General features: G+C 40.9%; 1 protein-coding gene across 7 annotated transcripts in view; it reads right to left on the minus strand.

Moving 5' to 3' along the window:
- Camta (Calmodulin-binding transcription activator) overlaps positions 1-18,588 on the minus strand; it is a 322,129-nt gene that overhangs the window by 109,331 nt on the left and 194,210 nt on the right. For all 7 annotated transcript variants that reach the window (XM_019045124.2, XM_019045120.2, XM_019045122.2 and 4 more), the window contains one exon: positions 10,572-10,663. In XM_019045124.2, coding sequence (XP_018900669.2) covers positions 10,572-10,663 — 92 coding nt within the window. The remainder of the gene's footprint in view (positions 1-10,571; positions 10,664-18,588) is intronic.

Below are 18,588 nucleotides of genomic sequence, written 5' to 3' on the forward strand. Positions count from 1 at the left end.
TTCTTCCTCCTTTATTACGGGCAACAGCGGGCCGATTATTGAAATTGATAGACAAAGCTATAGACAAAGAGGACAAAAGGGAAATGGAGGGATCCTATTGATAGAAGCGGGTGGTTGCAATGAACGGCAACTCACGAGAAACCCGATAGTTAGTCCATAATTTTCTCCCTTAGTCTATAAGAGCCACACATTTTAACCAATAGGATCGCTCCATGCAGAGGGGGTGGGGGCGTAGGGGGCGAACTCCCCTGGATTCGATTATGCCTGGAATCCATTTTTTGTAATGGATTTAAATGGAGGGAACACAGTGTCGCCAAATCTAGCTGCTCTGACGGCTCCTCTATTCGTGGACGCGCGGACCCAAAAACTAATGTCTCGGCGCAGTTTTTCATCTTAATGTTGCTGGATTTGTGTGTTTTTCCGGGCGTCGGCGCCGTATTTTTTATTATCTTGGCGGTGCCCGGCGCTCCCGTCCGGGCGGGTTTAATTAGGCCGCGCGTTACTCTTTGTTCTGGTGTACGGTGACCGGAAAGGTTAATCCGGGAATATATGAACGGAAGATGATGACGCTCCGCGTATTAGTCGGAGCCGCGATAGTCAATCGTATTTATGGGCCTCCGATGATTTTTCCCGACTCTCGTGTCGCGGTTTTTACGGCGAGCTAAATCAACAAGATTTTAATAAGCCCGGAGGCGGAGGTGAGCGCGGTCGCCCGGCGCAGAGGACCCCGGGCGTGAAACAAACAGTTACCAAAGCCGCCCAGGAAAAATTAAATTAACATCCTCCGGCTTGTTGCTATGTCGTGCTTTTAAACCCGCGAGCCCCCCCTCGCGCGCCTCCCCGTCACTCACTCGTCGTTTCACCCATTTTCGCTTTTGCTCACAGATGCAAAATTAAAATTCACGATTTATTTCATTCATTTTATCTTACCGAAGATTCCGGGCTTCCCGGAATTATATAAATCCGATTTCCCACAGTTCCGAGAAAAATTCCGATTTTTTTTTCAGAAGCTTCGGGGGAAAAATCCGAAATACGCCCGGATTTAGTTTCGGAGATCGTCAAATTTGATCCGAAAATCACTAAATTTGATCTGATGTTTAGTCATATTGAACAAGACTTCCAAATTCAGATAGATTTCCCAATGATTCCGGAAATAGCTGACACTTCCGGGACTTTTGAGAGATACCGGAAAAAGTTCCGATTGGTTGAAAAGTTCTGAAATTTGGAATTAATTCCGGGAAAGGGCAGCATCAAAAATTTATTCTACTCAAAAGTGAAATTACATTTTCCGCAAAAATTACGATACGGAACTTTTAAATTTGACCATTCATATTCTTTTTACAAAATTAAGATTTTACTGCTTCAATTTTGCTGCTGGTATGAAATTTACGGCGACCGATAGAAGTCGGGGAAAGAGTTTTGCGAGGTGCGTCTAGCAGAATTGAGTGTAATTGAAAGGGATAAAAATCGAAGTGGAAGTTTTATTCTAATGGGAATCCGAAAATTTTAAAGTCAGGGAGAGGCAAAAATAGTCAGGAAATTGGTAGCTAGATACTTGACCCGATTTTTTTTTTACTCGATACCTAATTTGGACGACTAATTTAATCCAAGTCATACTTAGGCTCTGTTGCTTGAATCCCGCTACAAATAAGACGAACGGAACCGACACAACATGGAAATAGAGTAAGAGAAAGGACTCGCTTTGATAACGGCGCAGAGATACAACTATTCGTGCTTGATGGATGTCCGTGTTGCGTCTGCAAAATGGAAGGCGCTACGGGTGCGAGACGTAAGCTCGCGATGCTCCGCTCTATGCTGCCAATGAATTGGATTGCATTTTGAAAAAAAGAACCACTAGCATTGCAATGTTACTAAGATTGTGCAACTTCTTTTGTCTTGGAGGAAAAACCCGATTATCTATTAATAGTTTCTATTTTACTCGCTAAAAACTGTAAATTTGAGACAAAAATTACCATTCTCACCGTGATTCTTACCCTGAAATTCTTACCCTGTCCATTGATTTATCCCACACACTCTACTGTAGACCCTCCAGAGCCCTTCAGCAGGCAAGAAATTTGCAAGGGTCTGAAATTTGATGAATTTCCTGTTTAAGTGGAATCCTCTGAGTGAACTGAACACGAAGATACCCTTGATTCATAAATTGAGCAATTATTAGAGGAGATATGACAAAATAACCTAATTTGCCAAAATACATGTGTTTAAATGGGAAATGCCGCCAGATGACGTCACAAGGCGGCACATTTTCTCACTTTTAAATCAATTTTTCTCCAATTTCCCATGTCAGAAAAAAATTATGAAAAATGTTGCGAACTCAGCTCATTAGGCACTTTCAGATGAAGCAATAAAAAAATTGCGTGCAAATTCTCCATTCGGTATGAGTAAGATAACTCAATCGGAGGGACAAGCTCCAACTCATAACTCGGGAATGTTGGAGACGACTAATTTGACTCGAGGACTTCTTTCCAATCTGGTGTCCATGTCCGGACGGCAGGAATCGAGAGGGCGTGCCGAGGTTAAGTCGAACATATTTATGCTAAAAGAAACTATGTCACACGCAAACACTATACACATAGTTCCTTTCAGCATAAATACGTCCAAGTTAAGCTTGCCGTACACGGACCGCAGGTGCTGGGAATCGTTTTATCGGTAATCAATTACAAACTTACCCGACCGAATTACATCTGTCTCCTTCGCGTGACTTTATTTTTCGACTGTCGTCCCTTCTGTCCGATGCTGCCGCATTGTGTGAGACTCCGTTAAAAGTTTACATCGAGTTACATTGGGAAATGTGCTAGTTTTCAGCACAATCTGGCAACGATGGTTCGTCCCTCTCACTTCCATGCAGACTGCCGGCTTGACCCGACCCGCCCTCGCAGCGCTAACCTCTCAATATCGACGGCCGAAGTGCGGAGCCACGTATCATAATTGGACGTATTTCTGCCAAACGGAACTATGTCCATTAAGATATGAGCCCTGAGACTCATAAGAATGCATGCATAACAGGGCTCACGTCGTAATGCACATAGTTCCGTTTGACAGAAATACGTCCAATTCGTCGTATCCCGGACGAAGAAACGTAACTATATTCCAAGGTTGCGAAATTGACTCAAATAATTTGATCTTTTACGAGAATGTGTCCAGCCTATTTTCTTTCGAAATGTTTCTAATCATTGCATGATATCAGAGGAAAAATCGGTAAAATTTTTAGTTATACATTCACATATTGTACAGTTTTATTTTTCCCATTTTTCTGTGTCTTGTTTCAAGGTTGGTTTTATCTTAAAAACCAGTGTAGATATTATAAAGTAGTATTGTCATTTCTGTACATCGAAGATCAATAAACGTTACAATTTACAGTGCTGCCTAATCCCAGCAATAATTCCGAAGGTCGGAACATTTCCCGGAATCTTCTGAATCCCCGGAATTTTCACCTATTTCGGAATTTCCTCGAAATTTGCACTTATTGCCGGTTTGACCATTTATTTGGTCAAATTTGGGGACTTTTTGATCAAATTTGACAATCTTTGAAACTAAATCCGGGCGTTTTTCGGAATTTTTCTCGGAACTTTGGCAAATAGGAATATGTTTCCGGAAATCGGAATTATTTCGAAATCTTTTGCTGAAATAAAATGGCAGCATTGATAATTTAAAAAAAAAATAAAAAAAATTGTCGATTAACCGATTCTTCAAATTGTTCACGTTTTCTGGTAGCCTCTCCGATGGATCCGATCAAGCCGAACCATCCTCACCGATACCGCGAAAATATGAACCGAACGCAACTAACAGGAAAAAGAGGAAAATTTCCGTCGACACCGAAGGGAGGGGGGGGAGAAAAATCCGAGAACCAACTTCGGCGGGAAAGAAACCATAATATAGGTGAGCGCGAGGCGAGAACGGAAGCGGAGCGAAAAATCAACGAGGCCTGTTGATAAAAAAATAAAAAAGAAATAGTAAGTAGTAATAACAATAGCTATTTTAATAGTTAGGGTGTATAAATTGCACGGAAGAGTCGGGAACATACCTCCGATTCAATTACGCTCGGCTCGTAATTCACAAGTCCTTCGCGAGATGGGGCGACGCGACGCGGGAGCCGCAAAAAGCGCGTATCCGCCCGAGGTCGCGACGGTGAGTTGCGCGGTTCTTCGTCGGGGCGGCCGCGGGGCGCTGTTATACCCTTGCGAGCGAGTCCTCGATAAATGCTGTGCTTTTGATTACGCCTGTAAAATAACCCCTCTGCGACTCTCGCAAAAATAAATTTGGATTCTTTTTTCCCCCCGCTTTTTTTGTTTTTTAGCATTCCTTCCCGTTACGCTGCTAGCGAACCTCGCGCCGGGATGGATCTCAACTCGGCTTTTCACCCGGAATGAAACGTAAATCCTTTTTTGTACAGTCTCAGCGGCGCGCTCATGATTTACATGTTGCCGCTCTACAAACGGAATCCCGCAGTCTTTTCGCTGTTTTCCGCAGGAAAAGCGTGGATTTTCCGAACAGAGACGGCAACGCTGGAGAGAGGATTTTTGCTCCCTCAAAAGGCTCCTACGATCGATTTTTCGCTTTTCCTGACGGAAACCGAGCAAATGTCGGTTCGATTCAAAAACCCGATCAACTTCAACGCCTAATTTACTCTCCTTCTCATGTATTTTTACTTTTTTAGCCACTTAGTTCAAATTACCATTCCATCCGTTTGGCGCGCAATCCCTAAAGACTAAAGAGGCATCTCACCTCTTGTTTCTTTGACAGAAAGAGTGCTTTTTCGTAAAATGTTACTAGTCCGGTGAAAACCGTGAAATCTGCTTAGCGTCGATTTGAATTGGTTTTAGGCAGATGGGAAGAGTTGACTTTGTACCCAGATTTAGTTGGAAAACCAAGCACACATTCATATTTATTTTTTCCCAGCCATTAGTTTCATTGAGAGAAAATATTAGGGAAAAACACACCTACATAATTCACTGAGCTTATCTATGTTCCACTTGATACAGCCGAGATCCGACCTTTATCTATAACCAGGAAAGGGAACCTACGGTTCTGTTTCCAGCATTTTCAAGGTTTATACTTACTGCTGTCTTGGATAAACAGGTAACTCTTTCTGCCAAATTCTAATCTCGAAACTTTTTTGCGTACTTAAAGCTTAACCACGCAAGCGTATAGAAGCAAAAAATTAACATGATGCCATGCCTTACATGAAATCAATAAAGCCTTTTTCAAACCATGGAAGGTAACATTTGTCAATTTTAAACCATCTGAACAATTTCTGAGTGACTTTTGAACGATTATTGACAATTTATTTAAAATTGAAAGATTTGTTGGATGAAATTTTCCACTCGGACGCTCCTTTGTCAAAACTACATTTCTGCACTCACTACACACACGGCAGTATGGTCCGGAGGGCTGATAGTTAAAATTAATAGACAAAGCAAGACACGAAGAAGATAAAGGAAAAATAGAGCGATTCTATGGATTAACAAAGGTAATTTTTATAGACTAAGGGGTAAAATGATGCATAGGTCTACAAATAAATAAAGAACAATAAAGAACCAGACAAAAATGGAAGAAAAGGGGAATAATCGAGAGTCAACACAGCCGAAGATAGGAGAGACGTAACCGGACTTCGTTTTTCAACTTTTCTTCCAAATCCAGCGACACCTCTTTGGCAAAATTGATTGGAGCACTCCGAGTTCACTCCTCGCGCCAAGGCGCCTTCAATTTTGCAAATGCTACACGGACATCCATCAAGCACGAATAGTGGTATCTCTGCGCCGTCAATAACGTGTGTCTTTTGCCTTGCTCTACTTCTATATTGTGTTTGGTTCCGCTTGTCTGATTTGTATTGAAGCTTCAGGGGCTACGTGCGCAACACACCGAATATAGGAGCGACGTAATTGGGCCTTGTTTTTTAAATTTTTTCCGGAATCTGAGCGAAACCTCACTGGCAACGTTTACCAAAATGCAACATAGGGTCATATTCGTTCCTTTAACAAGCCGTTTCCTCAGGAGGCGTTACGTACGTACATTGCGATAAATGGAGGTTCAATGAAATCTGTACATAGCATCATTGAAAGGACAATTTTTGCTGATCTCGAGTGAAATTCTGCAGTATAACTTTGGAAATGAACCTTACAAACAGTGTGAAATTCATAAGGGCAAAATTCTATGATTTTGACGAACTTCAAGGTAGGAGCGGACCTACCTTAAAAATTACAAGACCAGCGATATATTTACTTCCGTATGTTGCATATTTGTACTGGTAAACCATTGTAATCCCCTTGAAGATCCCATTTCCAAAGTACTATTACATTTTACTGGAGATTCGTTAAAACTTAAAATGCGTCCTTTTTATAACACTATATTCGAGAATCTCCTTGAATCTGCCTTAATACACAATGTAAAGCATATCGATTGCCAAAGTGCGAAACCACGTATCTCCGTTTTTAAAGTTGCAGACTTCCTGTCATACTTTATTTTTTCTTCTGAAAACTAGTCAACGTAATTTCTTGAAGGCCTCTTTGATTTTTCTTCTGTCTTTGCAGATTATTTCGTATAAGTTTTAGGCCATAAAGTTGGCTCTTTCCTCTTTTAAACATAAAATGGACGCGAAAATTTTGAAACACTGCAATTATGATACGCGGTTTCGTAATTTGGCCAGCGGACCGATTATTGAAACTGATAGATAAAGCGATAGACAAAGACGACAAAAGGGATTTGGAGGGATCCTATTGGTGGAAACGGGTTGTTGCAATGGACAAAGGAGGTAGGTAATCGATAAGTAACGGCAACCCACTTGAAACCCGACAGTTAGTCTATCATTTCCCCCTTAGTCGATGAGAACCACCCATTTCAACCAATAGAATTGCTTTATACCCTATATATGTCATCTTTGTCTATCGCTTTGTCTATCAGTTTCAATAATCGCCCCGCAGCGATGTGAAGTCTCCCGAGGAAAAAAGCTGCTATAACGACTATGGATACGGTCCTGAGTGTTGTGACTCGAAATAGTAAACCAATACCACCTACCCATACCTTTCACCACCAAAAAATAAACTAAGAGGTGAGGTGTCCATGGTAAAAATTACAGGTTTCTTTCTAATATGTAAACCGACGCCATATGCAAGTAATTTTTATCCAGGAAATACTCGGTCTGTGTTGATTTAAATGTTTTTCATTGAGTGATTGTTTTAAATGAGAGTATTGAGGGAAATTTAAGTAAATCAAGCTTCCGAGTCATAATCAAAGTCAGACTTTCTTAACTAGGCCGGCTTCCGGTTCAATGAAGTTTTGGTATTCTTTTACGCGATCCTAAATGCTGTTAATCTTTCATTTTTAAGTGCGTGTCTATAATTAAAGTTGTTTTGAAATTTTTGCACGCAATTTTCATTTCAAACACTCACCCGTTTCAACAGTTCCCCATAAAATGCAGTGTATTTTGGTTTTCACCAAGGGTTCCTAACCTTCTTCGCTGGAAGGTATTGTGAGATGATGTTGAGTGAACGGAAACGAAGGTTAGTTTTCAGGCTTGATTTTAGTGCATAAATTAGGCAACGTGGATTATCGTGCGACAGGGTTGCCACAGAATTTTGAAAATGAAATTCTCTGACATATCCCTGACACATTTTGATGCAATTCCCTGACAACTGCAGATATGGCAAATGGTTAAGAAGACATGATAGAAAATAGTTTTCAGGCAAAATTCGTAGTTCGAAACCTCAAACCCATTTTAGAGCGCAAACAAAGGAGGTTTAACACATTTTCCTTGAGCTTTTCGACATTTCCCGGTTTTCCCTGACTTTTTAAAAAATTTCCTATCGTTTCTCGGTTTTCCGGTATTCCCTGACTGCGGCAACCCTGTCTTACGATGGTCGACTGTGACAAGAAAAGCTACGAGCTGACCGCAGCCCGGCACGGGAGTTTCACTTACGAGTATTTTAAACATTCACCCTTCATTAGCCGCTCCTTATCGGTGAGATATCGGACCACCGAGCCGTGCCGCACAGTGGATCGAGTCAGTTAGAGAGGTCGGACATGAAATTTTTGACTAAAACTGCAAATTTTTATGTTCATTTCGTAACATTTTAAATTACAAGGGGTGCCGCTGGAAAAAATTTTACGAGGAAACCAATGGAATCACTTTTAGAACCTCAAAGTTTTGTACAAACGGAGTTATAAGCGTTTAAAGTTTCCGAATTTTGTCCAGCCTCTCCTATTGACTCATCCACCGTGTGTCGCGGCTCGGCACTCGACTCTCATTTTATTCCAGAAAAATATCTCTCATCTGAGGCAATAAACGAAATTTATGCGTCGTGAATAGACTCCAGGCATTTGTCCCTCCTCTCCTTTTCGCTCTTTTTGTGCTCTCTCAGACCTCTGAAACACTTTTGTGCGGTTTTTTCTCTGTTTTTAACGTTTTTTCGGGGACTTGTTAAGGGGTGTCCGAGTCTATGGTCAAGTAGAAATGACATGTGGGTTGGTTTGCAACGTCGCAAAGCTCCTGTAAAAATTAATCGATCGAATTTCACTGGAAATAGCGCAACTACGCCGGACGTTGCCGCATCTCCAACGGTTTATTTTTTTAAAGTGACACCGAGCTATATTTTGAGTTGAAATTTTGTGGATGTATTCTGTGATTGATTCCGTGTGTTCGACAGGGATAGATTCCTGGCGTAGATAAGCTGTTATTTCCGGGTGAGATCGCATTCAGAATGAGGGAGAGGGGGTGGTTAAGAGAAATGTTGAATCTATGATGCGCCGTTAAAACAATTGGTAAAAATTCACCGAGATGGCATGTTTGTAAAGAAAATGTACTTCTAAGAAACCATCCAATGAGAAAATTAACGAGCACATCTTTGGAAAATTTTAACGCTCATTTCACCATTTTTTGCCGACTGAAAGTAATTTTCGGTTGAAAAAGGTTTCAAAATCAGACTTTTGGAGCCTTTAACCATTAATTAAGATGCATTTACCCGGAGAGCTTCAATGTTTCATCAAAATGGCAAAATCCGAGAAAGCCAGGATTCACAAATAGGCACTAGGTTCTTTCTTAAAAATGTTATCCTTCATCTTGGCACTCTTATCAGGAATCAGTGTATCGTATCGAGTTTCGCTCCTGAGGTTTGAAACCAATCTATTCCAGCGTAGAAAGCAAAATAGCCTTATTATGTATATTGGACACATAGTGAAAAGTAGTTTCCGAACCAGATTGAGTATACTTCATTAAAAATGACGAAATAAGAATTCTGATACTCATCAGAGTTTAAATGCTGGGCATAAAATTTTCATTGTATTTAATGATTTAGTCGAGAACTTCCAACAAAATTAGGCTGGTTATCGCTGAAAAATGCCCAAGATTTAATTTAAGGTCTAGGAAGCATTTTCACAGTACCGATTTCTTATTGTGTACACAACAATGGAGAAAATGTTCATGTGTGTGAAACTTCATCGAGAAGAAAAAACTGAAACGTTTCGGTGACAAAACTTGTTGTTCAATCTTGTTACGACGTAGGAGTCGGAGCGTAGCACGCTTGTAAAAGTAAAATGTGGAGCGGGCGGTCCACATGTGTCGTCATATTTCAAAATGTTGACCGGGGATCAAACCAGACGAGGACCGAAAGGGATTCGGCGATCCAATTTCGAATTCCGAGCCAAACAATACAATATTACGTTCCCCCTTCCGATTATAATAAACATGCAGCGCTGCACTTTTCGGAGGAAATCAATAGATAAAAAGGAAAGGACCAACTGGAACGAAACAGTTCTTCTGCGAGGCAAATTGCGGGGGCGGAAAATGCCTCACGCAAACCGTGGAACTTGCGAAGGAAGCGGGGAAGTTGGGTTGAAAAATCGGAAGCCATTGCACCTTCCGATGATTTTAGAACTCCTCTAAATTTTATGCGCTCAGCCGATAGGGGAATGCTTTTTTGTTTCGAAATGCATCTAGATTTCTAGGATACTAGAGGCAATGCGTTCAAATGGAGCACTAGCTAAACAACAAGGTAGGGGAGAGGGGCCTAACGTATTTGGAAGAGATTAATCTGCGATACCTTTACTTAAAGCTTCTGATGTCAACGCACAGGGAACGATTATCATCGTTTATTTATAATTTATCTCCTTAACGGTAGTTTTCTCAAAATTGATAGTTGGAATTTTGATGGGCGAGTTCTTTCATTTCAAGGGTGTACATTTTATTCGGGGATCTTAAAAACGCAACAGCTAGGCGCTTCTTTAATATGAACTTATTAGAGCTTCCTGCTTGTTTTAACGTGTTGTTACTCTGATTTCATCACTAAATTGGACAGCTTTTCTTTTTAACGTGTCAATGATGGATAGAATGAGGATTAAAACATCACAAGATAACTTCTTTTCTTACAATTACATGAGAAACAGTTTAAGATGGTTCTAGGGGCTTATATTGGTTTCCGATTCTATAAGACAAGCATCCTGCTTATTCACGAGTTCAAAGAGAAAAGTAAGAATAAACTAAAATATTTCAAAGAGAGAGAGAGTGAGGAAAATTCGACTAGTTCGGGATCATGATACCAGTAAAAAATCAAAAAACGTACCTCATTGGTGTTCCATCGATGTCGTTGAATTGGAAAATGCTCTGCTCTCGGAAGACTTTCCAGGTTTTCCGGCAACTTGATCGGTTCGCCATCTGAAACAAGGAGGATTCTCGATTTAATGGTTGAAAAAGGCTTTTGCCTTGCATTACATGTAAAGAAAACAGAAGTACGACGAATTGCTTTTCGAAGCAACAGTTGTTCCTCATCATTTCGTCATCATTTCATCGGGCAATTCTAAAAAATCGGCAACAACTTTTTCCTTCATTTAAATTATATAAAATAATCGAATTCAGCGGACCGATTATTGAGATTGATAAACAAAGCTATAGACAAAAATGACAAAAGGAATATGGAGGAAACCTATTGGTGGAAGCTGGTGGTTGCAGTAGACAAAGGCAGTAGGTAATAGACTAACTAATGGCAACCAACGAGAACCCGACCGTCAGTCCATAATTTTCTCCCTTAGTCTATAAGAACCACACATTTCAACCAACAGGATCGCTCCATACTCCCTATGTCTTCTTTGTCTATACCTTTGTCTATCAATTTCAATAATCAGCCCGCAGGTGAAACTGGCTACGTCACCTAAGAGCAATATTTATGTTGCGTTCAAATGAAAAAAAAACACAATCGCAAAACCTGCTATAATCACATTCGCTTTAGTTACAAATACGTAAAACAAAATTAAGCATACCAAGCATGTGACGCTTTATTCATACTGATAGAAAATAAGTCCCCCAAGAAGGGCAAATTGAGACAAAAGAGCAGTTCAAGTACGTCGGAAAACATCCGTAGAGGCTAACTACAACAGAATGGCAAGAGTGGGGCAAAGTCGGGCTGTTCTCGCAAATTAATCACTGTGGACTACCGGCGAACACACTAACGTTAAGATCGTTAATTCCGATAAAATCTCAGTTGTCGGAGCTTATCGGTGGTATTGGAGCTGCCAATATGCCACGTTACTTCGGTCCGTGGATATTCACGTGCATCCCCGAAAAAATGCTAGTATTTGACCATGCAAACAACTGGGTAAAAGCTGGTTTCGATTTCGGTTGATGCAGCTCCAAGTGAGGTAAAAATTACTCTCAACCATTTTTATCACAGAGAACATCGGATATACGACACGATTATTCACTATGCACGAATAGTTCCACCCAGGCGCCGGCATCGGTCCTTTCATATAAATATACATGGACTCTATCGGGAATCAAAACATTGAAATAAGGTCTCAAATTATTCAACATGGTATCTAACGTAGATTTTATGATTACAAATAGTTAATAAATATAATGATACAACAATAAAATTATCTTCCAAAATAACTTATCAGTATAATTAAATTGCATGAGTTCATGGTAGATTTTTACATGGGCGCGGTAGCGATGCGCAGACGCTTGGAACTTGAATTTCGAACTCCTCTATTTTGAAGATATTAATTATTTGAAGGATGCGCCCAAATTTTCAAATATGGTGCCTTTTATCTGCTAGAGGAATATGTTTTCCATCCAACTAGTGCTCTTTTGGGTCCTCCGCATTCGGGGAAAGTGTCCGTCCAAGTTGAGAGTTGGGTTCGGTTGGGTTAAGCATCTAAACTAACTCCCCGGTGAGGCGTGAGGTCGCCTACGAAATTGAAGGCGCGCCAGACCGAAAACATGCAGATCATCGTAAGCGCAAGCAATGGGATTGGCGTGACTGTGGCGCTCTGATTCTTTTTCATTCTTTTTCACACCCAATAGGTTTTATTTTTAAAAGTAACATTTTTTTTCTAAAGTGAATCTCTTACGTACATTCAATTGGACCTATATCTTGTTGCGCGGAGGAAAATACTCGTTGTATTAATGAAGTCATTCATTACGCGTTCTATCCTTAACTTATTAACCTTTCCAAAATGAACTATGAGTAAAATTTAAATGCGCAAGTTTATGGTCGATTCTCACACGAACGCTGCAGCGATGCATAGACGCTTGAAACCTGAGATGAAGTATTTTTCGAACTCATCTATTTTTAAACAATGAATTATTCAGTAGATAATCCCAAATTTTCAAAAATGGTGCCTTTTATCTGTTTGAAGAATATGTTTTTAATCCAACCAGCGCTCTTTTTAACCCTTCGCATTCGGGGACAGTGTCCGTCCAAGTTGAGAGTTGGGTTCGGTTGGGTTAAGCATCTAAACTAACTCCCCGGTGAGGCGGGAAGTCGCCTACGAAATTGAAGGCGCGCCGGACCGGAATCATGCGGATCATTGTAAGCGCAAGCAATTGGATTGGCGTGACTGGCGCCAAATTTTCAGAGCCAATACGACCCCGGTGAGCCTGTGGTCCTCCGTAGACCGGGCCCTGGACAACAATCTTGCCCCCCCCCCCCCCTCTCCCCCAGCGGCCCTTGAGGCCAATTAAATTTGAAATTCTACCGACCATTATCAAATCAACAAACAGTCCATTTCCTTTCCAAGAGAAGTTGTTTCCATTTCGCTTAGTTGCTCATGCATGCCATTGATTTCCCTTTAGAAGCTTTTAGTGATACGTCACAGAAAAGAGAAATAAATAAATTTAATCTGATCGGTGGTTATTGATCCAACTCGATAAAACGGCGAATTCCAATGGTAACGTCATCATCAATAGCGCCCATAAAAATATGCGTTTTAGTACGTCCTCGATTTTTCCTGCTAAAATCGGTCCGATAACGTCCATCGAACGCTGAAAAATTTCAATCGGACGTATTCATAATAAAAGGAACAATGCGAAAATGAATACAAACGAAAGGAACTATGGAGGATGCAAACCGTACACACATAGTTCTTTTTCATTTAATTAATTTTTACACAGTTCCTTTCACCATTAATACGTTCAATTGCGAGCGTTAGAGCGGGGTTTTCGGGTGCGATGATAAAATAACGCTGTTTGTCTGGACGGGTTGAGACATAACAGTGTTTGATGTGTTTGATTTGATTTTCCAGCTCGACAGGTTGTTCGCCTCCGCGGGGCGTGTGATGTGGGATGCGGGGGTGGGAGGGGGGTGGGTTGAGGGTTCGGGGAGGGGTGAGGGGATGGTCGATCGGGGCTGGCCGTTCAATCTTGGTCCAGTATTAAAATTCAATACACAAGTCATGGTAGGTATAAACAAATAATTGCGAGGAGATGGTATTGGTTTGCTGGATGGTGGATTGTAAGATTGGTGGTCTGCTCTTGGCAAGACAACGGAGACGCGCCTCGGCTGCTAAGCATAAATAACTTATTCAGAGGAGGAACTTACCAAGAGTCGTACGCCCCCCTCCACCCTCTCTCGTCCTATCCCTCTCCTTCCACCACAACCCTCCTTTCGTCCAATTCAATTCACATACAGCTAGAGTATTGGTCAATAAAATTTATTTAAGAAAGTTTTTGTGTTCTTCCTTCCTTCCGCGGTTGCCATGAGGAACAGTCTCTTGGCAAAAGGGGGAAAAAAACATAGTCTGACTGTTGATCAACGGACCAGAGTGTCTACTAAAACGAACTGGCCAAAAATCAGTACTTTTACAGTACTTTTTCGGTACATTTCCAAGAAATTCAGTACCTCCAATTGACGAAATTCGAAAAATGTCAAAAATTTGAATCTCTCGCTCACATTGCAACAAAAGTAACAGAAAAATGAAAAAAATTCCGGACCTTTTTGTAGAATTTCCGTACTTTTTCAGTACTTCTGGACCGCCTTCAAAAAAATCAGTACTGTTTCCGGACTTTCCGTAAATTACGGACTGTAGACACCCTGATGGACTGATAATCGAAATTGGACCGCGTTAAGCAGAAAGGAATCAAGCCACATCAACTATTGTCAAATTTAATTGGGAAATTTATTTTTTTACATGAAAACGGTTGTGCCGATTTTTTTGCAAATTTTAGTAAATTTTCTGCATACTACGGAGCAAATTCCTTCGAATTTTCACAAAAAATTTCACAAACGTTCTCTTGTAAAAGATTAGATTGCTCACAATCAGTTAAAGTTGGCAATAGCTGATGTGGCTTGGTTCCTTGCTGTTGAACGCGGCCCAATTGATGGACAAAGCGATAGACTAAGATTGGTGGAAACGGGTGATCGCAATGGATAAAGAAGGTAAGTCATAGATTAACTTACAGTAGCCCACAAGTGGTCCTATACTTAGTCCATCATTTCCCTCATTAGTATGATCTTATTATAGATCTGTTATCGGAACGCATACACAAAAGGTGTTACGGGCTTTCATTAAAGACACCGTGTGAAGCTATTCGTATTCATGTCGTTCACTTTAAATTCGCCTTCAATTTCACTGGATAGGCATCAAACTGATCAGGTAGCACGAATCGTTACCTTTTCGAAAACCGCACATTTATCTCGCTCTACGTTTTGCGTAGGCAATTGGTCGATAAGTGAACTTATTTGGTGATATCCTTCCGTGAGGTTCTTCAATTTTGCAAGTAAACAAGGATAAGAAAAGAAGATAAAAAACCTATCCGTCGGCAAGAATAGTTCTTTATCCAAAAAGCATCCATGCATCTCGCTCCATCTTCAATTGGATAATTAGACTGTACGTAAACCTATCCGTAGATTGTCACCTTCCGGCCAAAGTATCACAAACATTTAAAAATGTCACCACCATTTTAGCGGCTCTGGTGCTTGCACTAGAGCTGCTATTCCGGACGGTCCCAGCTGGGGCAACGAACTGGCTGACCAGTGTTAGAGACCCGGAACGTTTTGAAGTTGATATAGGTTAGGTTTACTTGGGCTCACACAGCAGGCTGCCATCTAAACCCATGTCAGACGCTGCCCACATTTTGCCGAATATTGTTGAATAAAGTGATAGCAATGAAAAGATTGCTGAACAATCGCACCTCTAAAGGTTTTCTTTACTCAAAAAATAGGAACTTTGAAAGAAAACCTCAAAAATATGAAAGTTTACAAAGGCTGAAATTTTCACATGTAATTCTTATGGGCAAGACGCAGCAGAAATGGAGATTGAGGTTAGCTATACTTGGGCTCCCACCCCCCTCCTGCCTTCAAAAACCGGCCCATGCGCGTTACGCAGGTTTGCTATCTCGCGGCCATTCTAGAGGTGTAGTTTGTTGAGCTGGGGAGTATCAACGGACCACCATGTTACATTGGAGAGACCGCGTGTTGGTTGATGGGAATCGGCGCCATTTTCTGCTGTTTAGGGGGACTGATTTTATTTTAATTGATATCTTTTTCCTGTGAGCGAATGCTATGTTGTGTAGTGTATTTTTGGAATCATGGTGATACTGTCAATAATTCAAAACGGGTCTGTGCTTTAATCTCGCACTGGAAAAAATGTACTTTACGTTTAAAATTTGAAAATTCAAATCTATAAGTTTTCGCGCTTTTTTCGAAGAATGCCGTGGTTGGAGCTTCCTAGTCATACTACTCGACATCAGCTGATAGCAAACAAAGGTTACCAAGGAAACCGTAAACGCGTAACAACTACCTACCGTCGCCAGAGCCGCTTTCCGACGCGAATGCGTTGGAGCTTCCTGCTTGTTATTTTTTACAGAGAAATTGTTGGTTGAATCTGTTTGAAAATTTCACTGAATTTCATCAGCAGCACAAAAAAAATTCAATGAAATTTTCGGGCAACTTCAACAAATAATTTATTCGTAAAAAAAAATAATGGCGGCGAAAACTTTTAAACGTCGCATGGCGCTTGTGATACTTAGGCCGGAAGGTGGCGAGATATGTTCGACTCGAGGTTTGCCATTGATTTCACTTTATGCGCAACAAACTGACCGAAGAGTATGAATAGTTCTCTATTCCAAAAACAAATATATTAATTGCGCTCCATGTTCCGATTGAACAATTACACGATGCGTAAAATAAATCGTAGATATGCTCCACTTGAAGTGCGCCTTCAAATTAACAGGATAGGCAACAAACAGACCAGCGAGCAAGAGTAGTGTTCTGAGCGAAAAAAAAGCAATTCTTCCCATTGTTGAACCTCACCCCCGCTCAAATTACGGGGACAAACCAAGGCTGACCCACCCCCCACTTAGTTCCGTCTTGATCCGTCCAAAGTTTAAATGAATTTCGTGAGCTTTCAAGAGCATTCCTGATTTAGCTGGTAGCCCCGACGCGTTCCCCGGGAACTTTTACACGGGACACGATGATTAATTCACAAATGCTAGTCGGGAGCAGGGGCTCCATTTCGCATTCAGGGGCCGCAAACGCTCTCCGCCGCAAATCATAATGATCCAAAATCCAGACCTTGAATGCAAATTATTTTAGATGGAAAGAAACTTAAATGAGGAGCAGGTTAACATGCTGAAAAGATTTTCAATTCCGTTGTCTGATTTGAGAATTATTCCCTCCTCGCTGCGAATGTCCCGGGCGCCGGCGAGGAAATGTGTCAAGCGTGTGAAAAGCGGGAGAGCGTATTAAAACTTTAAAAGTTGATGTCAAAGGCTGACTCGAGGTGGCGGAAAATCGCTGCAAAACATTGTTGTCATACTTCGCCGACTGAGTCGATTTTCCGCCCGGTATTTAGTACAGGAAACGGGAAAGGCGTTCTTGTAAACTTCCTTGAGAGATGAACGAGTCACTGACCTACATAGAAGTTTTGCAACGTGAAAAAACGATCACCTTGTAAAGCTAACACTTCGCTAGGGAGGATGTTAAAAACTGCAAACTCAGAGAGTGTTAGTGCATGCTTTGAAGAGTCTCAGCACTTTTTCAGATATATTCTGACCGCAGAATTAAACTTAACACTACTCCATTTCAATGTACACCCATTCGAGGGGCTTTAAGTGAGAAAGTGTCAAAAGATAGTATTGGAAAAAACAGGTTGTTGATTCTCCGAATTTATAAATAGTCTCAATATATTACGAGTGGAAGATGGAAAATTTTACGTTTTCAGTTTCACCAAGTGGCTTCGCTTTTACTTTTAACTCACTTAATTGACAACAAATCCGATACAAATCAAGGGGCTTGGAAGGAAGACAAGGCGCATTAAAGCAGTTTTTGAAAAAATTGAAATGTTAATACTTTCAAGTAAAGGTAGTCTTAATGCATGATATGTGAAGAATTCGCTCCCAAGTTCCAATATTTAAGCATCAAAAAATCAGTTTGAACTTTCTTTTCGCCATAAGGATCCATTTACTTTCGAAACTTCTAACACATATTTCTCAAAATAGCAAAAACTGCACTTATGCGCCTTGCCCTCTAGGCCCCTCAATTTCAGCCAGAATTTGGGAGAAAGAACGTCTCTTCTCAAAAGACACCGAAATTCACTCCTCATCCGCATTGTGCACTGAGTGCTGTCTCGTCAAAAATGACGGCCAACGAAAACATGCGCGTAAATGAAGCATCGGAGGGATTTCCGAGGAAAATATTTAAAAATGTACCGATATAATTCGCCGAAACTTTACAACTCCAAAGATCAGAGCGAAAAAATCCTGAAAAAATTAATAATACTAAAAAGTTCAAGGTCAAAACTAAATCAAAAACTAACTCAATTCAAGGAAAAGCAGACTCACTGGAAAAAAAGTCGCTGGACATAAATATTAACAAGAAAAAATACTCTTGATTCAATCCGATTCTTCCTTTAGTCGAAGAGCCGAGCCTTTTGATATGGGCAGATTTCCTTTTGATCCAAGCAAAAAGTCCGACTGAATCAAGAGTATTTTTTCTTATCAATGTTTTTGAGAGTGTGGACTCGAGATCCAAGCGACTTTTTTTCCCATAGTGCTGCATGACAGCAACGGTATTGACCATTTAAATACACGTGATTTTAAACGATCTATGGGCGAGCGGATAGTCCATTTTGGGCGATAAGAGCGTGTAAAGTGTCCTCAGATTTTCCTTCGAACGAGTCACCCTAATCTTTATCCGTTTAAAATACTTCGTTTATGAACAAGACATACAGTTAGTCGGAACGAGGGTGACCTAGGAGGCCCATCTTTCAAGATGATCTGCCCTTAGCTTGAGAGAACGTGAACGTGACACAACAACTGAGACAGTCTCCCTCTTTCCTGACAAAAAGACTTAACTGCACTTCGAT

This window comes from Bemisia tabaci, chromosome 2 (genome assembly GCF_918797505.1).
Source record: "Bemisia tabaci chromosome 2, PGI_BMITA_v3".
Taxonomy (NCBI): Eukaryota; Metazoa; Arthropoda; class Insecta; order Hemiptera; family Aleyrodidae; genus Bemisia; species Bemisia tabaci.